This window comes from Scyliorhinus canicula, chromosome 17 (assembly GCF_902713615.1).
Source record: "Scyliorhinus canicula chromosome 17, sScyCan1.1, whole genome shotgun sequence".
Classification (NCBI taxonomy): domain Eukaryota; kingdom Metazoa; phylum Chordata; class Chondrichthyes; order Carcharhiniformes; family Scyliorhinidae; genus Scyliorhinus; species Scyliorhinus canicula.
In genome coordinates this window covers 42,194,513-42,221,180 of record NC_052162.1, presented here as the reverse complement: position 1 = coordinate 42,221,180, position 26,668 = coordinate 42,194,513, and the positions used below count along the sequence as shown (strand labels likewise).

Here is a 26,668-nt window from a genome sequence, read left to right as displayed (position 1 = left end):
TCAATTTTAGGTTCTTCATTCAAAGTCGTTTCAGTATGTTGGTATGAATGATTCCTTTGAAGCTTGCTGTGAAATGAGATTGGGCTATTTCAGCCTATGCAACAGAATTGCCCCAAATGTATTATTTGTGTGACAATCTCTTTTCCGAGATCATAAACTAGTGGGGAATGGAAATAAGAATGGGGTGTGGGAGAGGTTGGAGCTGGAGCTGTTCGGCACCATGTAACCCATGCCATTGCATCAAGGTTCAAGCATATTCAATGAAAGGCAATATCTGATTCCTGATCATTTTGCCAACTCATTTGTACATTAGCTGTTCTAATTTTTTTAAATGCCTTTCACAATCGCATATTTACAGATTTGGCATCAGATTAAGTGAATAGCATTCAGCATTATTGTCTATCAAATTGAAAGAGCCCCAGTTTGAATCTTTTGCACAGACTTCCTGCAAAGCAAACACCGTTCTTAGGGAAAATAGTAACATTGCTGTGTTAGACATTATTCCTCCGAATTTATGGCAGAAATTTTACTCTTTATCTAACCTGAGCTGTGTGACTTGACCTGGGAGTGTCACTGGGTGAAGAAAAGGATAGCATTTCACTCCCCAAATCACTTCCGAAGCACAAGCTTTAAAAATTATATATAATAATCTCCAACACCAACAGGCACTTTTCATACCAGAAATGTACTTTGTTATAAAGTCTTTATCTAATCAGTTTAATGTTTATCCATTACAAGTCCCATCCATCAGTGACATCTTCGTTGGCAATGCCTTGTTGGACTTTACTGAAACCTAGTTAAAGTTTCTTAATATGGTGTAGTTTTGTCTCTTCAATGACGTGTTTGAGAGTTGTTGCCGGGGTAGGTTGGCATTGCAAAATGTGCCACATCACTGTCCCTTTGCATCGACTGATTTTCTGACATTGATCACGTCTTTTGGTACCTTCACAGTTATTCCATCCAAAGACTTCTTTAGACAAATCTGGCAGCCCAGACGAGACCTGGAATGAAAAATATTAATGCTGTGAGAGCATTTTTTAAACATGTTTTTTCCAATGGAGGTTAATGGGGTTCATAAAGTTTTATCACAAGCAAAGGTCCCAAAACGTGATAATTCCACCTTCCCCTTGTCCAGTTTTGGATTTGATAAATTAGGCAGAATCGAATTTACTTTTGGGACAGTTGTCCTCTGGGTTGGGAATATTTATCTGAAGCAAAATTGCAAAGATTGATCTCAAAGCAGAAATAATTTCGAGGCAACGATCTCTGAGCTAAGTTGCTGAATGCTACATCTCATTTGAGATAAAAGTTGACTTGACTAAATGAATTACAAAATAACCATTTTGGTTGGGTTTGATCTGCAACTTTCTGATATTGTCTACATATTATCAACTATCTACATATTTAGCAATGTTTTCAGATCCTCGTCCAATCTTTCTTAGTCAGACCAACATTTCTGAATTGGTTAAAAAAATGCACATTGCTGACAACAATAAAACTCTGACAAACTCAAGTGTGAGGGACAGTGTTTGGTATATTGATGTTTCCACATAATTCTGTTCACTGCCATCGATTGGCAGCTACACTTTGATACTGTGCAGCAGGTGAAGGCACATGTTGGCCTGGTTGTAATGCCCTAACAGTGGAACAGCCTGTTGACCTTCACAGTCAGGTTTCATGTGAATCATTGACAATTGAGCAAAATATTGGCAGACATCGATGCCATGGAACCAATGGCCTTCAGTAGGTAAGGAGATGTGGGGAACTGATTAGGGTTCTCATCAAACAAAACAAAAATATGCATTATAAGGTGTCAGTTTACGTTTAGACATCTCCTCACAATAACTGCATATTGCGACAGTAAAGGTTCAGTTCAATAAAGGCTGTGGTCTTTGTAATGCACACGGGCGAAATGGATCTCGTCACGGACTAAATACTGGCATTTTGCTGCTTGACTGTAAGGGCATTTTCTAAATTAGTGACAGGACGGGATTCTCTAGGCCAGTCCGCTGCTGGGATTGCCTCGTCAAAAATCAATGCACCTTTGACAGGGCCGCCAGGATTGGAAGATTCAGGCCACAGTTTGCTTCCATATGGAAAGTCTTGGGTGGGATTCTCCGTCGGCCGACGACAAAATCGGGAAATGCGATTGGGTGGAAAATCAGTTCCGATACCGAACTCGCAGTGGGTGCCAATTTCACGCCAAATCGCAATTCTCTGTCGCCTTGACAGTCGCGCCAATGCGTTCTGGAACACACGTACAGTAAACACCGTTTGCATATCATTATCGGGCCCGGCCCGGTATGCACCGGGGCCTCCACGATTCTCCGCGTCCGATGGGCCTAGTTCCTGACAGCGCGATTCACTTGTGCTTCTAAAAATTCTGAAACTGGCAGCATGGCTGATGAGGGAGAGAGAGAGGAGAAAGGACGCAGGGAGGCATGACCATGGGCTGCCGGGCCGGATACTGGCCAGGCTGGCTGAGGTCAGGGGGGGTGGCTGCCAGGGCCGGGGGTGGGGGTGATGAGGGAACGGGCCGTGTGATTGGGGTGATGCCCCACGGAATTGGGGCAGTGTCCAGGCACGGACGTCCATTGTCACAGCCTGCACTCCATTGACCACCCACTTTGGCCCCTGGTTCTGCAGCGTGACACCAGCCATATGGATGCCCCCACACTCCGCCAGACCCCCCACTGTCCAGGTGGCCACCATCCGCCTGCAGGGCATCAGATGGCCCACCCTAAGGTGGCACCGACAGGGGCTGCGTAGCATACCCCTGGCAAGTGCAGCATCAGCTGATGGTACCCCTGGCAGTAGGGACAGGCACCGGGCACCAATGGGGCTGGGGTGCAGGGATGGGGTGGTGGGGGGAGCATGCAGGGTAACAGCCAACTGTGCCAACCTGGGCCACCAATTAGCCGTTCTAACATGTTGACCTTTCACCCCCTGCAGACAATGGATATTGGAATTCAACCAGCAATGGTGGCTAGTTGCCAGAGCCCTGGGGCATGCCCTGCGCCGTACGAGCTGACTGCTCGAGGAGAAATGTGTAGCAGCGGAGCAGCAGAGCGTGCCCTAGAAGAACAGGAGGCAGCCGCCCAGGATAGAGAGCTGGCTGCCCAACAGGCCGAGGAGGAGGAGATGCATAGGAGGTGCTGCATGTGGCCTTGTGTGTCACGGCAGTGCAAGGCATTTGAGGACCTGCCATACCGGGCATACCGTCGAAGATTCTAGCTGAGCAGGGTGACAGTGCGACATGTCTGCCAGATCATGGTGCACCTGGCACCGCGGGGGAATGGGGAAGGATACCCGCTCCCGGTGGCTGTCAAAGTGACAGTCACTCTGAACCATTACGCCAAGGGCTTCTGCCAGGCGCCAAGTGCGGACCTGTCCACGATCTTACAGAACTCGGTGCCCAGGTGCATCCGTGCCATCATGGAGGCCCTAAATTCCCAGTGGGCACAATGTATCCATTTCAATGTGGACCGAGCCCGCCAGGATGCCCGAGCAGCAGAGTACGCCACCATACCGACATGCCCCGGATCCAGGGGGTGATTGCCGGGATGCGTGTCACCCTACGAGCGTCTGCAGATGACAGGCCACTCTACACAAACCAAAAGGAGTTCCACTCTATGAATGTGCAGCTAATATGTGACCATCAGAATCACAGCATGCATGTCTGCCCCTGATACCTGGGCAGTGTGCCGTCATTCTGGCACATACGATGATTCATGACGTGTTCGAGATGGGTTCTCAGCTGGGGCGACTGGTAATGGGCGGTGGGGGCTATCCACTACCTTTGTGGCTGATGACGCCTATCCGGAGGCCACAAACCGACACGGAGACCCGCTACATCACCGCTCATGTAGCGACCAGGGGAGTCACCAAGCGGTACTTTGGCATCCTGAATATGCAGTTCAGGTGCCTGGACCACTCTGGAGAGGCCCTCCTGTATGATGCTGAGAGGGTTCCCACATTGTGGCGCCCTGCTGCATTATGCACAACATCGCACAACATGCACCTGGGCACCAAGCTCTGTAAGATGGTGGACAGGTCCGCACTCGGTGCCCGGCAGAAGCCCTTGGTGTAATGGTTCAGAGGGGCGAGGAGCTGGAGGAGGAGGATGAAGGCCAGGCCTTGTGAGGCCAGGAGGAAGCAGAGTAGGGCGAGGGTGGGCAGAACATGGGGCCCAGGCAGGCACGGGAGGCCTCATTACGTGTGCGCTAGGGCCAACGCCCACGGGACACTCTGATCACCTCCAGGTTCACCGACTGGAGGTTGGGGGGGGGGGGGGGGGGGGGGGGGTTTACTGGCCAGGAGCACAGACACTGTATCCCATGTGGTGCTGCCCTTTTCTGCCCATCAGATATACTAGGGACAGGAGTGTGGGGGGGGGGGGGGGGGGGGGGGGGGGGTGCCCCGGTAGACCGAGGTGCTGCGGTGTTCCTTGGCGAGTCACAGGCACGGGCCCTCTCACCTCTGTCATTTTTTTAAAAAATAATTTTTATTAATATTTTCAAAAACATAAAATAACAACAAGAAAACCGTATTAACAACAACAAAAAGAAAAAACACAATAACCCCCAACCCCCCCCCCCCCCCCCCCCCCCCCCCCCCGCAGTAACTACAAACAGAAGAAATAGATAAGCACCCGGCATATTCAATAAACACATATACACATTTCTCCCTTCCCCCGCAACAAACCCCCCCTCCCCTCCTCTCCCCCCTCCCCCTCCCCTCCTCTCCCCCCTCCCCTCCTCTCCCTCCTTCCCCCCCCCCCCCCCCCCGGTCGCTGCTGCAGCCGTTCTCATCTCTGTCATGATATACACACAAGTATATGATGGTGCATAGACAGACACTGACTGACGCACTGAATGACCAATCAACACACAGAACACAGCAGCCAATCACCAGACAGGACACTGTAAAGCCAGAGGGCACTAGTTTTCCCGCTCTCTTGGGATGCTGCCTCAAACAGACAGAGCCCGTGATCAGCAACACGAACATCTACCATGTGCTGGCAGTATAGTCTGGTCAGGTTAGCCTCAGGTCTCCAGTCAACTCAGCATAGTGTCAACCCACAGTTCAAGTATGTTTAACAGCTCATAGTTCAATAAAATAGAGTTGTAATTCTACAAGTGTTGGTAGCCTGTCTCTCTCACTGCTATGGTAAACGCAGTCCTCGCAGACCCAGCATACCCAACACATCAACCTCCTCCTCCCACAGGGTGTCCGACGGCCCCCAGGCTATTCCATAGGACGGGAGTGCAAGTCTAGCTGACACCTGCAGCTCCCCTACCACTGGCGCTGCCAGTCCTGGAAGCCTGCTCTTGTCTCGGCCAGGTCCTGCATGCTCGTAGCCATGGAGCGTAGGGAGTGGACCATCGCAGTCTGGGACTGCGCCACATCACCCATTGACTGTGCCATCACCTTCTGGGCCTGTGTCACATCAGCCAGTGATTGCGCCATTTCCCTCTGCAACTGCGCCACCCCCTCTGTGCCTGCGCCACGTCCGTCAGCACCTGGGCAATGCCACCGATGCTCTCAGCCATGGCCTGCTGTGACTGGGCCACTCTCAGGAGCGCCGCTGCAATTTCCATATGGCTCTGGCACATGATTGCCTGTGAGTTGGTAACCGTGATCTGGGCTTCAGGCAAACGCCTGCACAGAGTGCCCCTGGCCTTGGACATGCTGATCCATAGCCAAAACCCTCGCCAGCTCCCCTTCCCCAATGCCTCCAGCGCATATGCCACCCGTGTGATATTGGCCTGGGTGGCACACATGACCGGCACCACCTCCTCCACGCGGTTGGAGTCCTCCAACTACTCCACAGGAGAGGGGGTGGGGATTTGATGAGCACAGCAGTGCAATTTTCAGGAGACAGTACATCCAACACAGGGGGGGGGGGGGGGGGGGGGGGGGGGTTGTGGGGGGGGGGGGGGGGGGTGGCTTTTGGACTTTCCAGTGGGGTGAGGGAAATAGAACAGAAAGTGAGTGGTCAGCTTCCTTCCATACCCGCTGTTTCAGAATATCAGATGGCCAATGAGCAGCCACTCGGTGGCAAAGCAGACAATTAATGGTGCAAAGAGCGGGTCCACGTCCAATCTTGATTGTAGGCTGGGACATCATGCTGTGTGGTCCGTTAAATCAACGACGGCACAACGGACTTTCAACAAACAGGAGATTTATTAACTAAATATATAAACCCTCGTTAACACACCTGCTCTGCCTGAGGTCCTGGGTAATTCAGCCAAGCACCACCACTGTGACCTCCACGCATCATTTAGTCACATGATGACCCAGTCTACACCCTTTCCATTTGGCTTGGGCCTCTGGCGGTGTGAAATGAAACAGTATGCGGGAATCCCGGGAAACAACTAAGTATGTGCAAACAGAATAATACATTTATAGAAATGTACAACAGTCTGTGTGACAAAGTGACTCTTGAGATTCACAGTTACCGAACTGCTAACTGTACTTGGAAAATAGTCTAGTTCGAGCCATCGGAGGATGAATTACAGAATCAGACAGCACAGAAAGAGGCCCTTCGGGCTGTCAAGCCTGCACCAATAAAAATAAAACTGCTCCACACTAATCCCATTTTCCAGCATGTGCCCATAGCCTTGAGTGTTACGGCATTCAAGTACGTTTTAAAGATTGTGAGGTTTCCTGCCTCAATTACCCTCCCAGGCAGTGCATTCAAGATTCCCATCACCCTCTGGATAAAAAACATTTCCTCAAATCCTCTCTAAATCTCCTGCCTTTCACCTTAAAATTATGCCCTCTTGCTCCTGACCCTTCAACTAAGGGGAACAGCTGCTTTCTATCAACCTTGTCCATACCCCTTATAATCTTATACACCTCGATCAGGTCCCTTCTCAGCCTTCTCTGATCCAAAGCAAACAACCTAAGGTTATCCAGCCGCTCTTCATAGCTAAAATGCTCCATCCTGGGCAACATCCTGGTGAATATTTTCTGCACCCTCTCTAGTGCAATCACTTCCATCCCATAGTACAGTGATCAGAACTGAACATAGTACTCCAGCTGTGGCCTAACGAAAGTCCTCTATGGCTATAACATAACCTCCTTGCTCTTATAATCTATGCCATGACTGATAAAGGCAAGTGTTCGTATGCCTGCTTAACTATTCTATAAACCTGCCCTTCCGCCTTCAGGGATCTGTGGAAAAGCACCCCAAGATCCCTCTGAGTATCCTAATGTCCGCCATTCATTGAGTACTCCCTTGTCGTGTTATTCAGTCCAAAGTGCATCACCTCACACTTTTCAGGGTTAAATTCCATCTGCTCCTGATCTGTCCATCTGACCAACCCATCTATATCTTCCTGTAACCTAAGACCTTCTTCTTCACTGTCAAACACCCGGCCAACTTTCGTGTCATCTGCAAATTTACTTCTCATCTACCCCACATTTTCTTCTATGTTTATTTATGTCACAAACACTAAGGCACATAGCACTGATCCCTGTGGTACGCCACTGGATACTGACCTCCAGTCACACAACCAGCTCATTACCATCATCCTCTGTCTCCTATCACTAAGCCCTTTATGGATCCAACTTGCCACATTACCCTAGATCCTATGTCACCTTCTTTACCAGTCTCTCATGTGGGACCTTGTCAAAGACTTTGCTGAAATCCATAACTACATCAACTGCACTGCCTTCATCTACACACCTGGTCAATCCTCAAAAAAATCAATCAAATTTGTTCAGCATGGACCTCCCTCTGCCAAAGCCATGCTGACTGTCCCTCCTCAAACCTTGCCTCTCCAAGTGGAGATCGGTTCTGTCCTTCAGGATTTTCTCCAATAGTTTCCCTATCACCGATGTGAGACTCAATGGTCTGCAACTCCCTGGTTTATCTCTACCACCCTTCTGGAAAAGTGGAACCACGTTAGCTGTCCTCCAGTCCTCTGGTACCTCCTGTGGCCAGAGAGGAATTAAAGATTTGAGTCAGCGCCCCTGAAATCTCCTCCCTTACCTCCCACAGCAGCCTGGACCTGGGGATTTGTCCACTTTTAAACCTACCAAAACCTCCAGTCCCTCATCACTCCCCATGTCAAACTGCTCAAGAACCTCACATTCCCTCGATCTGGATTCTGCAGCCACATCCTCCTCCTCCAAAGTGAAGACACATAGAACATAGAACATAGAACGATACAGCGCAGTACAGGCCCTTCGGCCCTCGATGTTGCACCGACATGGAAAAAACATGTGAAGTACTCATTTAATACCCTACCAATGCCATCCAGCTTGACACACAGATTATCCCCTTGGTCCCTAATGCCTAAAGCAGTGTTTTTCAAACTATTTTCCCAGCGATCCATTTTTACACAATGGCCGCCTCTCACGACCCACGCCACGTTCACAATAGATTAGCCATAGTTCCTTCTTCAAACATCACATTCATTGTTCTGTATTATCACTTCTGTATTCTTAAATGTAAAAAAATGTAAATACAAATATATTTTCTATTTTTTATTGTTATTTAGAGATTTAAGTAACTTGTAATAAAAATCTCTACACAGATCAGTGAGCGAGATTTTTGATCGCAGAGTCTTGAGGTGTTTGAAGGGGAAATTGGGAATTTCTTGGAAACAAGCCTGGATTTGGGGAAGGAAGGAAACTCACTACTGATCGCAAAGTCAGTCTCACTGAGAGAGCGACTGATCTCAGAAAGTGAGTGGAAAGCGGCTCCCCATTTAAAAGATACATCAAACCTGTTATTCACACACAACACGATCCCCACAGGCTACACAAGAATAATCTGTGAAATCCTGTATATGGCAGTGCTCCAGCTACGAGTTACTGACTGGGGTACTTGTGGAAACCTATTCCAATCAGCATTCACTTGATTTTGGGTGGGAGATGCAGGCCTGGAAAAAAAAGAGCACGAAGCACTGCTGGAAACTAACTCTGTGCAGGAGGAGTATCTGCAGGAAATACATTTAAAGATGATTGATTTTTTTTCTTTTAAACTCTTCGGTTGTAGGTGCAGCTGCTGACTAACCTGGCTGATCAGCTGCTGCAGAAACGGGAGTGGCTGCTGGAGACTGTATCGGGAGCGGTGACGACAAATTAGTGACCCAGGGAGGCAGAAAGTCCACGGCACCGGCCTCTACATCAGCCTCATGTGGCCACACACTGCACTGTAGCCAGGGAGAAAATGGGAAACAAGGTCATGTGATCCTCAGGGATCAGTTTTTAGACCTTTTGGCAACCCATTTCACATCACCCACCCATGCGTCACGACCCCTACTGGCCTAATGGGTCCTACTCTTTCCCTGGCAATTCTCTTCCCCCGATATACTTATGGAGCATTTTGGGATTTTCGCTAATCATACCCGCCAGTTCTTTTTCATGCCCCCTCTTTACTCTCCTAATTGTTTATTGAGTTCCCCCTGTACTTTCTTTATTCCACGGGGGCCTCTGTAGATTTTCTCCTTTGTATCTGTTCAAAGCCTCTCTTTTCCTTCCTATCCAGTCCTGAATATTCCTCGATATCCAGGATTCTCTGGACTTGTTGCTCCTACATTTATTCCTGAAAGGACCCCACTACCACCCCACTGTTCTGATGTAGATTTGCACAGAAGCAGCTGTTCCCCGTCTAGCTCTCGGTTAAAATGCACATTTCTAAAGCAAACTGTGAAGTCAGGTCCTTCTGTTTTAGGAGCTGTTTTCAGAGTACAACATTTTCTATGCCTCCTAATAACTGATCTCTAACTAATTTGCCAGTGATGCACGATCAATAACTCCCGAAGCGAGATTGTAGGACAATTGAAGGCTTTATTGGACTAGATGTTTCCCCCAGCAGCGCAGGTACAGAATGCAGCAGCTAGGGAAACACAGACTCTTATACTCCGCCTTACTGGAAGGAACTAGCAGGCAGGCTTCACCAATGATCTTACTGTCTCAGGTACCTCCCACACCAATGATCTTACAGCATCAGGTATCTCCAACCTAGGTACCGTAATACTCCTAATACCGACTACCACATTCATCCCCTGTTAAAAAAAGAGTCCGGCGGGGGTGGTGGTCTCGCGTTATATAGTGGTGGAGGTTATGGCGGAACCCGTCGGTGGTACAGTATTTTTCCTTTTACATGTCACACAAATTATTTACAGGTATTTATTTACAGGTACATGTCATAATGAAGGTATTATTCGATCGGGGGCCCTGGTCGTCCTCTGTGATCGTCGCAGTTTCGGCGGTGATGCAGGCACCGGCTTGGGCATCCGTAACTCCGGGAGCGTGACTTCTTCAGCTTCATCACCCCTGGATGGGGCCAGTGGAAGGACCAATCTCCCTGGGAAGGGGGCAGCTGTGGGGTGCGCCGGTGGGAGGGTGGGTGGGGTTAGTGAGGGGGGGTGTGGGTGAATATCCAGCGGGCGGCAGGTCCCGGAGGGAGACCGTATCCTGCCGACTGTCGGGGTATGCCACATAGGCGTACTGAGGGTTAGCATGAAGGAGGTGTACCCTCTCGACCAGCAGGTCCTACCTGTGCGCCCGCACGTGTTTGTGGAGCAGAATGGGTCCAGGAGCTGCTAGCCAGGTTGGGAGCGAGGTCCCCGAGGAGGACTTCCTAGGGAAGACATGGAGACGCTCATGAGGTGTTTCATTGGTCGTGGTACACAATAGTGATTGAATGGAGTGGAGTGCATCGGGAAGGACCTCCTGCCAGCGGGAGACTGGGAGATTCCTGGACCGTAGGGACAGTAGGACGGTCTTCCTGACCGTTCCGTTCTCCCTCTCCACCTGCCCGTTTCCCCAGGGGTTGTAACTGGTCGTCCTGCTTGAGGCAATGCCCTTGCTGAGCAGGAATTGATGCAGTTCGTCGCTCGTGAAGGTAGACCCACTATCGTTGTGAACGTAGGCAGGGAAACTGAACCGGGTCAAGATGCTGTGGAGGGCTTTAATGGCTGTGCATGGCTTAAATGACAGTGGCAGCAGTCATGTCAGGACAGGGGATGGCGAACGGGAACCGGGAGTAGAACATAGAACATAGAACATAGTACAGCACAGAACAGGCCCTTCGGCCCTCAATGTTGTGCCGAGCCATGATCACCCTACACAAACCCACATATCCACCCTATACCCGTAACCCAACAACCCCCCCTTAACCTTACTTTTATTAGGACACTACGGGCAATTTAGCGTGACCAATCCACCTAACCCGCACATCTTTGGACTGTGGGAGGAAACCGGAGCACCCGGAGGAAACCCACGCACACGGGGGGAGGACGTGCAGACTCCACACAGACAGTGACCCAGCCGGGAATCACAGTACTCGTCAATCACGTTCAGGAAGTACGTGTTGCGGTCGGTGGAGGGAAGGGGCCCTTTGAAGTCCATGCTGAGGCGGTCAAAGGGGCGGGAAGCCTTCACCAGGTGCGCTTTCTTTGGCCGGTAGAAGTCCGGCTTGCACTCCGCGCAGATTTGGCAGTTCCTGGTGACGGTCCTGACCTCCTCGATGGAGTTCGGCAGGTTGCGGGTTTTGATAAAATGGAAGAAACAAGTGACCCCTGGATTGGATTGGATTGGATTGGATTTGTTTATTGTCACGTGTACCGAGGTACAGTGAAAAGTATTTTTCTGCAAGCAGCTCAACAGATCATTCAGTACATTGGAAGAAAGGGAATTGAACAGAATTCAAGAAAGTACATGAGAATACATAATAGGGCTACACAATATATACAATGTAACTACATAAGCATTGGCATCGGATGAAGCAGACAGGGTGTAGTATTAATGAGGACAGTCCATAAAAGGGTCGTTTAGGAGTCTGGTGACAGTGGGGAAGAAGCTGTTTTTGAGTCTGTTCGTCCGTGTTCTCAGACTTCTGAATCTCCTGCCCGATGGAAGAAGTTGGAAAAGTGAGTAAGCCGGGTGGGAGGGATCCTTGATTATGCTGCCTGCTTTCCCCCGGCAGCGGGAGGTGTAGATGGAATCGATGGATGGGAGGCAGGTTCGTGTGATGGACTGGGCGGTATTCACGACTCTCTGAAGTTCCTTGCGGTCCTGGGCCGAGCAGTTGCCATACCAGGCTGTGATGCAGCCCGAGAGGATGCTCTCTATAGTGCATCTGTAAAAGTTGGTAAGGGTTAATGTGGACATGCCAATTTCCTTAGTTTCCTGAGGAAGTAAAGGCGCTGTTGTGCTTTCTTGGTGATAGCGTCGACATGAGTGGACCAGGATAGATTTTTGGTGATGTGCACCCCTAGGAATTTGAAGCTGCTCACCATCTCTACCTCAGCTCCGTTGATGCTGACAGGGGTGTGTACAGTACTATGCTTCCTGAAGTCGATGACCAGCTCTTTAGTTTTGCTGGCATTAAGGGAGAGATTGTTGTCATTGCACCACTCCACTAGGTTCTCTATCTCCCTCCTGTATTCAGACTCGTCGTTGTAGAGGTGGCAGAGGTCATCGTGGAGGGTCCAGTGTCGGTCCACTTGTGCGGTGGCATGGGATAGGGCATCAGGAGACTCGTTTAGCTTCCCAGGACGATACAAGATCTCGTAGTTGTAGGTGGAGAGCTCGATCCTCCACCGTAAGATCTTATCGTTCTTTATCTTGCCCCACTGTGCATTATCGAACATGAAAGCTACCGACCGTTGGTCAGTGAATCTCCTGCTGTCCAGGTAATGCCTCCAATGCCGCACAGCTTCTACTATGGCTTGGTTGGGCCTCCTTTTCAATGGAGGAATGGCGGATTTCGGAGGCATGGAGGGTGCGTGAGAAGGCCACGGGCCTGCCTGCTTGGTTGAGTGTGGCCGCCAGAGCTACGCGGATGCGTCGCTCTCGACTTGGAAGGGAAGGGATTCATCGATTACGTGCATCATGGCCTTTGCGATGTCTGCCTTTATTCGACTGAAGGCCTGGGGGACCGCTGCCGACAGGCGGAAAAACCGTGGATTGGATTAGTGGGCGGGCCTTGTCCGCATAATTGGGGACCCACTGGGCGTAATATGAAAAAAGGCAACGTTTCAGGGCCTTGGAGCAGTGTGGTGAGGGGGAACTCCATGAGGGTGCGCATGCATTTGGCGTCGGGGCCTATGATTCAATTGTGCACTATGTAGCCGAGGATGGCTAGACGATCGGTGCTGAATACGCATTTCTCCTTGTTATAGGTCAGGTTAAGGAGTCTGGCAGTATGGAGAAATTTGCGGAGGTTGGTGTCGTGGTCCTGCTGGTCGTGGCCGCAGATGGTGACGTTGTCGAGGTACGTGGCCCACAAACCGAACCGGTCAACCATTCGGTCCATCTCCCGTTGGAAAACCGAGACCCTGGGCGCGATTCTCCGCCCCCCATGCCGGTTGGGAGAATAGCGGGAGGGCCTCCCGACATTTTTCACGCCCTCCCGCTATTCTCCCCCCCCACCTCGCCCGACCCACGTCACAAATCGTCGCTCGCCTTTTTTTACGGCGAGCGGCGATTCTCCGCGGCCGATGGGCCGAGCGGCCGGGCCTTACACCCGTTTTTTCACGGCAGCAAACACACCTGCTCGCTGCCGTCGTACAAACGGGCGCTGGATGCCCGTTTGGGGCATCAAGAGGCCCGTTTGGGGTGGGAACACCACCGTTATGCTCGGGAGGGGACAGGCCCGCGATCGGTGCCCACCGATCGTCGGGCCTGCTTGGACGCACTATTTCCCCTCCGCCGGCCGACAAGATCAAGCCGCCACATCTTGTCGGGCGGCGGTGGAGAAATGCGGAACTGCGCATGCGTGGGTTCCGTCAGTGGCGTGATGACGTCACCCGCGCATGCGCGGGTTGGAGCCGGCCGCGCGTCATCTTGGCGCGCGGCCTTAATGACGGTCGTTAAGGCCGCGACGCCGTGATTCCCGGGGTCCCGCCCCTGGCCCCGATGGGGGGGGGGGGAGAATCGGGTCCCGGGAACGGGCGTGAAGGCTGCCGTGAAACACGGCCAGTTTCACGGCAGCCTTTACGTCTCTCCGCATTTGCAGAGAATCTCGCCCCCTATTTGTGACACCGAAGGGAACCCTAAGGAAGTGGTAGAGCCCATCTCCTTCAAATGCAGTGTACTTGCGGTCGTCCGGGTGAATGGGGAGCTGGTGGTAGGCGGATCTGAGGTCCACCATGGAAAAGACCTAGTATTGTGCAATCTGATTGACCAAATCAGATATGTGGGGGAGAGGGTACGCGTCGAGCTGCTTATACCTGTTGATGGTCTGACTATAATCGATGATCCGTTGATGAGTACAGTCGTTGTAGCGGTCGAACGAGATCGGGGCTGAGACTAGTCCAGAGTCACCGAGTGGAGTCGTGGCAGAAGCGGATGGAATTCCTCGGGCGGTGTGCAGTCATCCGAATCGGGGTCTTAAGACTCCAGCCAAGATGGCAGTTCCCACGGGTCGCACATGGCCGGGGGGGTGGGCGCCTATGAATCGCACATGGTCTCTGGGAACAATATGGCGGCGCCGGCACAGGGGTTGCTGCCACAGGGGTAGCCATTGCTGCGGAGGGGTCCTTCTGTGGGCCTTCGAGTGCCCAATTAGGAGAATCCTTCTAAGCTCACAAAGGGACAACCAGGGTTCAAGAGGCAACCTTCCCACACGACGGAGGGGCCCACCCTTCATTGGTAAAATGGCAACGGTGGTGGGAAGAGGCTCTCAATTGGTCACTTCAGTGGCACAATCAGCTTTCAGATGGGAGAGCCATCCTCCACCTTCCCTGCTGTGGGTAAAATGGCTGGTGGGAAGGCACTGGGCATACCATCCCTGCCTTCCTCACCGTTTTCAGGATCTTCCCTCCTCTCAACCCATCCACTGAGGGCTGTTAAATTCAGTGCCTTGTGTGCAATCACAAAACATCATGCATGTTTGTGGAGAGAGCTGTCACGATGCGTTGTCCTGCGTCAGTCAACTCTTTGAGCACTTTCCCCCATTGAAGCAAAGTTAGTGCATGACTCCTTAGCAATAAGGGCTGACCAATGGAAGACATGGCTAACAACACCCATTATAACCCCAGATAATGATGGCCAGGAGAGGTATCAAAGCCGCTTGACAGTCAGGGCTGTGATAGAGCAAGTAATCTGGATGCTAAAGATGTGCTTTAGGTGCCCAACAGACCTGCAGGGGTGTCCTTCAGCATGAACCAGCCAGGTGTCAAGAATGATAATGTTGTGACAATGGGCAACAATGTCTGGAACTCCAGACTGCACCATGTCATCACCGGAGGAGGAAGAGAAGGAAGAGGAGCAACTTGAAGAGCAGGAGAGGAGGGACTCGATATGGTGAGAGTCTCAGTTAAGGGCTGTCTGGGATGTTTGGGGTGGGGTAATCCTGACATGGTTCAGTTGCACTAAACGAGTGAACCAGTCTGACAGCCACATTCGAACCCCACTGGATAGCACTCCTCCCCACCCTCAAACTCCTGACAGAAAGCAGTCCTATAAACAACCGAGCACCCTGTTAAAGACCACATTGCCTGTCTTTAACTCTTAACTTACCATTCATCACAGGTGGAAGGAAAGGCAAAAATGGGCAATACAGGAAATGGTGCAAAATATTATTTTCATCACAAGGGAAAATTAAGCAGCAATTTAAAAATCTAACAGAACACCTCCATTGTGCAACTACAGTTCCCTAATTCCCTGGACAAGGAAAACATCCTCCCAGAATCCACCCTCTTAAATCCCTTAAGAATATTATATGTGTCAATGAGACCACACTTCATTCTTCCAATTCCAGAGACTACAGGCCAAGCCTATTTAATTGGTAACATTTAGAACAATGCCCTCCTGTGGTGGTATGGATATGAACACTGCCATTGATGCAGAGCACTGGCTTCCCATTGGCTCTGGCTGGTCATGTGCTTCTCGTTCGATTGGTTGGTACTAGTCATGTGACTGCTCTCCAATCGGTCGAGAGGCAAGTAGGACCCGCCTCCAAGGCGGGGTATAAGTACCCAGAGCTCTCGGCGGTCGGCCATTCTCGGTAGTCGACCACCGGGCTAACAACTAGCTGATTAAAGCCACAGTTCAGATCCTAAATGTGTCTTGAGTCGAATTGATGGTGCATCAATTTAATCAGCTAGAATTTTGGAATGGAGCTTTGCATCAAGCCTGACTGACTCCGCACCAGCCCGCATGCTGCAAATGCGTCTGCAATTTCTAAACACTGGCAGGCGTGTTTTAATAGCTACCTGACGACTGCAGCCGACAAGCCCACCAAGGAGCAGAAACTCCACATCCTCCACTCATGCGTGGGCACATCGGTCTACGAATGATCGAAGACGAAGGCGACTTTGATGCGGCCATGGAGATTCTCAAAGGACACTGTCTCCGGCCGGTCAACGAAGTATACGCACAGCATCTCCTGACGACCAGACAACAGTTCCCTGGTGAGTCCCTCGACTAGTTTTACCAGGCCCTCGCAGCTCTAGGGAGAACGTGCGCATGTCTCCAAGTTTCAGCGACGGAGCACATGGAACTTCTAATCACAGACGCTTACGTTGCTGGTATGCAGTCTCCTTCTATCCGCCAACAATTGTTAGAGAAGAACGCCCTCAGCCTAGCTGAGGCACGGACTCTGGCAACCTCCCTGAAGGTTGCTGACCTGAACGCCCGCGCATACGCCCCCGGCCGCGCAGCAACCCCCTGGACTTCAAGGCACGTGCCACCCCCGTCCTCCGTGGATCCCGACCCCCCCCCCCCACCCTGCGCCGCGGGTCTCTCCGACAAACTAGCGAGGCCCCGTTGCTATTTCTGTGGCCTCTCAAAGCACCCTCACCCGTGCTGCCCAGCCCGCTCCGCTCTGTGCAAGAGCTGCGGGAAGAAGGGCCACTACGCGGTGGTCTGCCAGACCAAGGCGGGAAGCCTGCACCAGGTGCGCTTTCTTTGGCCGGTAGAAGTCCGGCTTGCACTCCGCGCAGATTTGGCAGTTCCTGGTGACGGTCCTGACCTCCTCGATGGAGTTCGGCAGGTTGCGGGTTTTGATAAAATGGAAGAAACGAGTGACCCCTGGGTGGCAGAGGTCATCGTGGAGGGTCCAGTGTCGGTCCACTTGTGCGGTGGCACGGGATAGGGCATCAGGAGGCTCGTTTAGCTTCCCAGGACGATACAAGATCTCGTAGTTGTAGGTGGAGAGCTCGATCCTCCACCGTAAGATCTTATCGTTCTTTATCTTGCCCCGCTGTGCATTATCGAACATGAAAGCTACCGACCGTTGGTCAGTGAATCTCCTGCCGGCCAGGTAATGCCTCCAATGCCGCACAGCTTCTACTATGGCTTGGTTGGGCCTCCTTTTCAATGGAGGAATGGCGGATTTCGGAGGCATGGAGGGTGCGTGAGAAGGCCACGGGCCTGCCTGCTTGGTTGAGTGTGGCCGCCAGAGCTACGTGGATGCGTCGCTCTCGACTTGGAAGGGAAGGGATTCATCGATTACGTGCATCATGGCCTTTGCGATGTCTGCCTTTATTCGACTGAAGGCCTGGGGGACCGCTGCCGACAGGCGGAAAAACCGTGGATTGGATTAGTGGGCGGGCCTTGTCCGCATAATTGGGGACCCACTGGGCGTAATATGAAAAAAGGCAAAGTTTCAGGGCCTTGGAGCAGTGTGGGAGGGGGAACTCCATGAGGGTGCGCATGCATTTGGGGTCGGGGCCTATGATTCAATTGTGCACTATGTAGCTGAGGATGGCTAGACGATCGGTGCTGAATACGCATTTTTCCTTGTTATAGGTCAGGTTAAGGAGTCTGGCAGTATGGAGAAATTTGCGGAGGTTGGTGTCGTGGTCCTGCTGGTCGTGGCCGCAGATGGTGACGTTGTCGAGGTACGTGGCCCACAAAACCGAACCGGTCAACCATTCGGTCCATCTCCCGTTGGAAAAACCGAGACCCTGGGCGCGATTCTCCGCCCCCCATGCCGGTTGGGAGAATAGCGGGAGGGCCTCCCGACATTTTTCACGCCCTCCCGCTATTCTCCCCCCCCACCTCGCCCGACCCACGTCACAAATCGTCGCTCGCCTTTTTTTACGGCGAGCGGCGATTCTCCGCGGCCGATGGGCCGAGCGGCCGGGCCTTTACACCCGTTTTTTTCACGGCAGCAAACACACCTGCTCGCTGCCGTCGTACAAACGGGCGCTGGATGCCCGTTTGGGGCATCAAGAGGCCCGTTTGGGGTGGGAACACCACCGTTATGCTCGGGAGGGGACAGGCCCGCGATCGGTGCCCACCGATCGTCGGGCCTGCTTGGACGCACTATTTCCCCTCCGCCGGCCGACAAGATCAAGCCGCCACATCTTGTCGGGCGGCGGTGGAGAAATGCGGAACTGCGCATGCGTGGGTTCCGTCAGTGGCGTGATGACGTCACCCGCGCATGCGCGGGTTGGAGCCGGCCGCGCGTCATCTTTGGCGCGCGGCCTTAATGACGGTCGTTAAGGCCGCGACGCCGTGATTCCCGGGGTCCCGCTCCTGGCCCCGATGGGGGGGGGGGAGAATCGGGTCCCGGGAACGGGCGTGAAGGCTGCCGTGAAACACGGCCAGTTTCACGGCAGCCTTTACGTCTCTCCGCATTTGCAGAGAATCTCGCCCCCTATTTGTGACACCGAAGGGAACCCTAAGGAAGTGGTAGAGCCCATCTCCTTCAAATGCAGTGTACTTGCGGTCGTCCGGGTGAATGGGGAGCTGGTGGTAGGCGGATCTGAGGTCCACCATGGAAAAGACCTAGTATTGTGCAATCTGATTGACCAAATCAGATATGTGGGGGAGAGGGTACGCGTCGAGCTGCTTATACCTGTTGATGGTCTGACTATAATCGATGATCCGTTGATGAGTACAGTCGTTGTAGCGGTCGAACGAGATTGGGGCTGAGACTAGTCCAGAGTCACCGAGGTGAGTCGTGGCAGAAGCGGATGGAATTCCTCGGGCGGTGTGCAGTCATCCGAATCGGGGTCTTAAGACTCCAGCCAAGATGGCAGTGCCCACGGGTCGCACATGGCCGGGGGGGTGGGCGCCTATGAATCGCACATGGTCTCTGGGGAACAATATGGCGGCGCCGGCACAGGGGTTGCTGCCACAGGGGTAGCCATTGCTGCGGAGGGGTCCTTCTGTGGGCCTTCGAGTGCCCAATTAGGAGAATCCTTCTAAGCTCACAGAGGGACAACCAGGGTTCAAGAGGCAACCTTCCCACACGACGGAGGGCCCACCCTTCATTGGTAAAATGGCAACGGTGGTGGGAAGAGGCTCTCAATTGGTCACTTCAGTGGCACAATCAGCTTTCAGATGGGAGAGCCATCCTCCACCTTCCCTGCTGTGGGTAAAATGGCTGGTGGGAAGGCACTGGGCATACCATCCCTGCCTTCCCTCACCGTTTTCAGGATCTTCCCTCCTCTCAACCCATCCACTGAGGGCTGTTAAATTCAGTGCCTTGTGTGCAATCACAAAACAATCATGCATGTTTGTGGAAGAGAGCTGTCACGATGCGTTGTCCTGCGTCAGTCAACTCTTTGAGCACTTTCCCCCATTGAAGCAAAGTTAGTGCATGACTCCTTAGCAATAAGGGCTGACCAATGGAAGACATGGCTAACAACACCCATTATAACCCCAGATAATGATGGCCAGGAGAGGTATCAAAGCCGCTTGACAGTCAGGGCTGTGATAGAGCAAGTAATCTGGATGCTAAAGATGTGCTTTAGGTGCCCAACAGACCTGCAGGGGTGTCCTTCAGCATGAACCAGCCAGGTGTCAAGAATGATAATGTTGTGACAATGGGCAACAATGTCTGGAACTCCAGACTGCACCATGTCATCACCGGAGGAGGAAGAGAAGGAAGAGGAGCAACTTGAAGAGCAGGAGAGGAGGGACTCGATATGGTGAGAGTCTCAGTTAAGGGCTGTCTGGGATGTTTGGGGTGGGTAATCCTGACATGGTTCAGTTGCACTAAACGAGTGAACCAGTCTGACAGCCACATTCGAACCCCACTGGATAGCACTCCTCCCCACCCTCAAACTCCTGACAGAAAGCAGTCCTATAAACAACCGAGCACCCTGTTAAAGACACACATTGCCTGTCTTTAACTCTTAACTTACCATTCATCACAGGTGGAAGGAAAGGCAAAAATGGGCAATACAGGAAATGGTGCAAAATATTATTTTCATCACAAGGGAAAATTAAGCAGCAATTTAAAAATCTAACAGAACACCTCCATTGTGCAACTACAGTTCCCTAATTCCCTGGACAAGGAAAACATCCTCCCAGAATCCACCCTCTTAAATCCCTTAAGAATATTATATGTGTCAATGAGACCACACTTCATTCTTCCAAATTCCAGAGACTACAGGCCAAGCCTATTTAATTGGTAACATTTAGAACAATGCCCTCCTGTGGTGGTATGGATATGAACACTGCCATTGATGCAGAGCACTGGCTTCCCATTGGCTCTGGCTGGTCATGTGCTTCTCGTCCGATTGGTTGGTACTAGTCATGTGACTGCTCTCCAATCGGTCGAGAGGCAAGTAGGACCCGCCTCCAAGGCGGGGTATAAGTACCCAGAGCTCTCGGCGGTCGGCCATTCTCGGTAGTCGACCACCGGGCTAACAACTAGCTGATTAAAGCCACAGTTCAGATCCTAAATGTGTCTTGAGTCGAATTGATGGTGCATCAATTTAATCAGCTAGAATTTTGGAATGGAGCTTTGCATCAAGCCTGACTGACTCCGCACCAGCCCGCATGCTGCAAATGCGTCTGCAATTTTTAAACACTGGCAGGCGTGTTTTAATAGCTACCTGACGACTGCAGCCGACAAGCCCACCAAGGAGCAGAAACTCCACATCCTCCACTCATGCGTGGGCACATCGGTCTACGAATGATCGAAGACGAAGGCGACTTTGATGCGGCCATGGAGATTCTCAAAGGACACTGTCTCCGGCCGGTCAACGAAGTATACGCACAGCATCTCCTGACGACCAGACAACAGTTCCCTGGTGAGTCCCTCGACTAGTTTTACCAGGCCCTCGCCTGGGAGAACGTGCGCATGTCTCCAAGTTTCAGCGACGGAGCACATGGAACTTCTAATCAGAGACGCTTACGTTGCTGGCGTGCAGTCTCCTTCTATCCGCCAACAATTGTTAGAGAAGAACGCCCTCAGCCTAGCTGAGGCACGGACTCTGGCAACCTCCCTGAAGGTTGCTGACCTGAACGCCCGCGCATACGCCCCCGGCCGCGCAGCAACCCCCTGGACTTCAAGGCACGCGCCACCCCCGTCCTCTGTGGATCCCGACCCCCCCCCCCACCCTGCGCCGCGGGTCTCTCCGACAAACTAGCGAGGCCCCGTTGCTGTTTCTGTGGCCTCTCAAAGCACCCTCACCCGTGCTGCCCAGCCCGCTCCGCTCTGTGCAAGAGCTGCGGGAAGAAGGGCCACTACGCGGTGGTCTGCCAGACCAAGGCGGGAAGCCTTCACCAGGTGCGCTTTCTTTGGCCGGTAGAAGTCCGGCTTGCACTCCGCGCAGATTTGGCAGTTCCTGGTGACGGTCCTGACCTCCTCGATGGAGTTCGGCAGGTTGCGGGTTTTGATAAAATGGAAGAAACGAGTGACCCCTGGGTGGCAGAGGTCATCGTGGAGGGTCCAGTGTCGGTCCACTTGTGCGGTGGCATGGGATAGGGCATCAGGAGGCTCGTTTAGCTTCCCAGGACGATACAAGATCTCGTAGTTGTAGGTGGAGAGCTCGATCCTCCACCGTAAGATCTTATCGTTCTTTATCGTGCCCCGCTGTGCATTATCGAACATGAAAGCTACCGACCGTTGGTCAGTGAATCTCCTGCCGGCCAGGTAATGCCTCCAATGCCGCACAGCTTCTACTATGGCTTGGTTGGGCCTCCTTTTCAATGGAGGAATGGCGGATTTCGGAGGCATGGAGGGTGCGTGAGAAGGCCACGGGCCTGCCTGCTTGGTTGAGTGTGGCCGCCAGAGCTACGCGGATGCGTCGCTCTCGACTTGGAAGGGAAGGGATTCATCAATTACGTGCATCATGGCCTTTGCGATGTCTGCCTTTATTCGACTGAAGGCCTGGGGGACCGCTGCCGACAGGCGGAAAAACCGTGGATTGGATTAGTGGGCGGGCCTTGTCCGCATAATTGGGGACCCACTGGGCGTAATATGAAAAAAGGCAACGTTTCAGGGCCTTGGAGCAGTGTGGGAGGGGGAACTCCATGAGGGTGCGCATGCATTTGGGGTCGGGGCCTATGACTCAATTGTGCACTATGTAGCCGAGGATGGCTAGACGATCGGTGCTGAATACGCATTTCTCCTTGTTATAGGTCAGGTTAAGGAGTCTGGCAGTATCGAGAAATTTGCGGAGGTTGGTGTCGTGGTCCTGCTGGTCGTGGCCGCAGATGGTGACGTTGTCGAGGTACGTGGCCCACAAACCGAACCGGTCAACCATTCGGTCCATCTCCCGTTGGAAAACCGAGACCCTGGGCGCGATTCTCCGCCCCCCATGCCGGTTGGGAGAATAGCGGGAGGGCCTCCCGACATTTTTCACGCCCTCCCGCTATTCTCCCCCCCCCACCTCGCCCGACCCACGTCACAAATCGTCGCTCGCCTTTTTTTACGGCGAGCGGCGATTCTCCGCGGCCGATGGGCCGAGCGGCCGGGCCTTTACACCCGTTTTTTCACGGCAGCAAACACACCTGCTCACTGCCGTCGTACAAACGGGCGCTGGATGCCCGTTTGGGGCATCAAGAGGCCCGTTTGGGGTGGGAACACCACCGTTATGCTCGGGAGGGGACAGGCCCGCGATCGGTGCCCACCGATCGTCGGGCCTGCGTTGGACGCACTATTTCCCCTCCGCCGGCCGACAAGATCAAGCCGCCACATCTTGTCGGGCGGCGGTGGAGAAATGCGGAACTGCGCATGCGTGGGTTCCGTCAGTGGCGTGATGACGTCACCCGCGCATGCGCGGGTTGGAGCCGGCCGCGCGTCATCTTGGCGCGCGGCCTTAATGACGGTCGTTAAGGCCGCGACGCCGTGATTCCCGGGGTCCCGCTCCTGGCCCCGATGGGGGGGGGGGAGAATCGGGTCCCGGGAACGGGCGTGAAGGCTGCCGTGAAACACGGCCAGTTTCACGGCAGCCTTTACGTCTCTCCGCATTTGCAGAGAATCTCGCCCCCTATTTGTGACACCGAAGGGAACCCTAAGGAAGTGGTAGAGCCCATCTCCTTCAAATGCAGTGTACTTGCGGTCGTCCGGGTGAATGGGGAGCTGGTGGTAGGCGGATCTGAGGTCCACCATGGAAAAGACCTAGTATTGTGCAATCTGATTGACCAAATCAGATATGCGGGGGAGAGGGTACGCGTCGAGCTGCTTATACCTGTTGATGGTCTGACTATAATCGATGATCCGTTGATGAGTACAGTCGTTGTAGCGGTCGAACGAGATCGGGGCTGAGACTAGTCCAGAGTCACCGAGGTGAGTCGTGGCAGAAGCGGATGGAATTCCTCGGGCGGTGTGCAGTCATCCGAATCGGGGTCTTAAGACTCCAGCCAAGATGGCAGTGCCCACGGGTCGCACATGGCCGGGGGGGTGGGCGCCTATGAATCGCACATGGTCTCTGGGGAACAATATGGCGGCGCCGGCACAGGGGTTGCTGCCACAGGGGTAGCCATTGCTGCGGAGGGGTCCTTCTGTGGGCCTTCGAGTGCCCAATTAGGAGAATCCTTCTAAGCTCACAAAGGGACAACCAGGGTTCAAGAGGCAACCTTCCCACACGGCGGAGGGCCCACCCTTCATTGGTAAAATGGCAACGGTGGTGGGAAGAGGCTCTCAATTGGTCACTTCAGTGGCACAATCAGCTTTCAGATGGGAGAGCCATCCTCCACCTTCCCTGCTGTGGGTAAAATGGCTGGTGGGAAGGCACTGGGCATACCATCCCTGCCTTCCCTCACCGTTTTCAGGATCTTCCCTCCTCTCAACCCATCCACTGAGGGCTGTTAAATTCAGTGCCTTGTGTGCAATCACAAAACAATCATGCATGTTTGTGGAAGAGAGCTGTCACAATGCGTTGTCCTGCGTCAGTCAACTCTTTGAACACTTTCCCCCATTGAAGCAAAGTTAGTGGATGACTCCTTAGCAATAAGGGCTGACCAATGGAAGACATGGCTAACAACACCCATTATAACCCCAGATAATGATGGCCAGGAGAGGTATCAAAGCAGCTTGACAGTCAGGGCTGTGATAGAGCAAGTAATCTGGATGCTAAAGATGTGCTTTAGGTGCCCAACAGACCTGCAGGGGTGTCCTTCAGCATGAACCAGCCAGGTGTCAAGAATGATAATGTCGTGACAATGGGCAACAATGTCTAGAACTCCAGACTGCACCATGTCATCACCGGAGGAGGAAGAGAAGGAAGAGGAGCAACTTGAGGAGCAGGAGAGGAGGGATTCGATATGGTGAGAGTCTCAGTTAAGGGCTGTCTGGGATGTTTGGGGTGGGGTAATCCTGACATGGTTCAGTTGCACTAAACGAGTGAACCAGTCTGACAGCCACATTCGAACCCCACTGGATAGCACTCCTCCCCACCCTCAAACTCCTGACAGAAAGCAGTCCTATAAACAACCGAGCACCCTGTTAAAGACACACATTGCCTGTCTTTAACTCTTAACTTACCATTCATCACAGGTGGAAGGAAAGGCAAAAATGGGCAATACAGGAAATGGTGCAAAATATTATTTTCATCACAAGGGAAAATTAAGCAGCAATTTAAAAATCTAACAGAACACCTCCATTGTGCAACTACAGTTTCCTAATTCCCTGGACAAGGAAAACATCCTCCCAGAATCCACCCTCTTAAATCCCTTAAGAACATTATTTGTGTCAATGAAACCACACTTCATTCTTCCAAATTCCAGAGACTACAGGCCAAGCCTATTTAATTGGTAAAATTTAGAACAATGCCCTCCTGTGGTGGTATGGATATGAGCACTGCCATTGATGCAGAGCACTGGCTTCCCATTGGCTCTGGCTGGTCATGTGCTTCTCGTCCGATTGGTTGGTACTAGTCATGTGACTGCTCTCCCAATTGGTCGAGAGGCAAGTAGGCCCCACCTCTGAGGCAGGGTATAAGGACCCAGAGCTCTCGGCAGTCGGCCATTCTCGGTAGTCAACCACCGGGCTAACAACTAGCTGATTAAAGCCACAGTTCCGATCCTAAATGTGTCTTGAGTCGAATTGATGGTGCATCAATTTAATGAGCTAGAATTTTGGAATGGAGCTTTGCATCAAGCCTGACTGCCTCCGCACCAGCCCGCATGCTGCAAATGCGTCTGCAATTTTTAAACACTGGCAGGCGTGTTTTAATAGCTACCTGACGACTGCAGCCGACAAGCCCACCAAGGAGCAGAAACTCCACATCCTCCACTCATGCGTGGGTACATCGGTCTACGAATGATCGAAGACGAAGGCGACTTTGATGCGGCCATGGAGATTCTCAAAGGACACTGTCTCCGGCCGGTCAACGAAGTATACGCACGGCATCTCCTGACGACCAGACAACAGTTCCCTGGTGAGACTCTCGACGAGTTTTACCAGGCCCTCGCAGCTCTAGGGAGAACGTGCGCATGTCTCTAACTTTCAGCGACGGAGCACATGGAACTTCTAATCACAGACGCTTACGTTGCTGGTATGCAGTCTCCTTCTATCCGCCAACGATTGTTAGAGAAGAACGCCCTCAGCCTAGCTGAGGCACGGACTCTGGCAACCTCCCTGGAGGTTGCTGACCTGAACGCCCGCGCATACGCCCCCGGCCGCGCAGCAACCCCCTGGACTTCAAGGCACGCGCCACCCCCGTCCTCCGTGGATCCCGACCCCCCCCCAAGCCTGCGCCGTGGGTCTCTCCGACAAACTAGCGGGGCCCCGTTGCTATTTCTGTGGCCTCTCGAACCACCCCCGCCCGCGCTGCCTGGCCCACTCCGCTCTGTGCAAGAGCTGCGGGAAGAAGGGCCACTACGCGGTGGTCTGCCAGACCAAGTCGGTCGCTGCTGTTACACGCAGCGACCGCGGATCACCCCCCCCCCCCACCCCGGGCCCCCCCCAGGGCCCCACGCCGTGCACCAACCTCTCCGGCCCTCCACCCGGCCCCCGCAACGGCCCCACGGTCCTCCCGACCCGCGCCCCCAGCTGCCCTGACCGGCCCGCGGACGCCGCTGACACTGACCCCAGCCGCCACGAGGCTCCCACGGGCGCCGCCATCTTGGGTCCCGGACGCTATGTGCGGGCCATGGGCGCCGCCACCTTGGGCCCCGGCCCCACGTGCAGGTCCTGGGCGCCGCCATCTTGGGCCAACTCGGAAGGCCCTGCAACCGACTACTCTGCCACCGAAGAGGATCTGGAACTCTCACCACGACTGGCTTCCATCAAGCTCGACCAGTCGCGACCACGCACGCTCGCCAAGACTAAAACAATGGTTCAACTCAACGGACACAAAACAAGGTGCCTGCTGGACTCCGGGAGCACGGAAAGTTTCGTCCACCCCGACACGGTAAGACGCTGCGCGCTCCCCATCCACCTAGTTAAACATAAAATTGAATTGGCCTCAGGTTCGCATTCCGTTCAAATCACCGGGTGCTGCATAGCGGACCTCACAGTCCAGGGGAGGGTTTTCAAAAATTTCAAACTCCTCATTTTCCCCCATCTATG

General features: G+C 52.9%; 1 protein-coding gene across 2 annotated transcripts in view; it reads right to left on the bottom strand.

Annotated features, from left to right (window-relative positions):
- Positions 1–675: 675 nt before the first annotated feature.
- The window catches only part of fdx1b (ferredoxin 1b), an 83,087-nt gene continuing 57,094 nt past the window's right edge, over positions 676–26,668 (bottom strand). The window contains exon 4 of one of the 2 annotated variants that reach the window (XM_038776169.1): positions 676–1,022. In XM_038776169.1, the coding sequence (XP_038632097.1) occupies positions 890–1,022 (133 nt within the window). In that variant the 3' untranslated portion in view covers positions 676–889. The remainder of the gene's footprint in view (positions 1,023–26,668) is intronic. The other variant, XM_038776170.1, reaches the window with a different exon arrangement.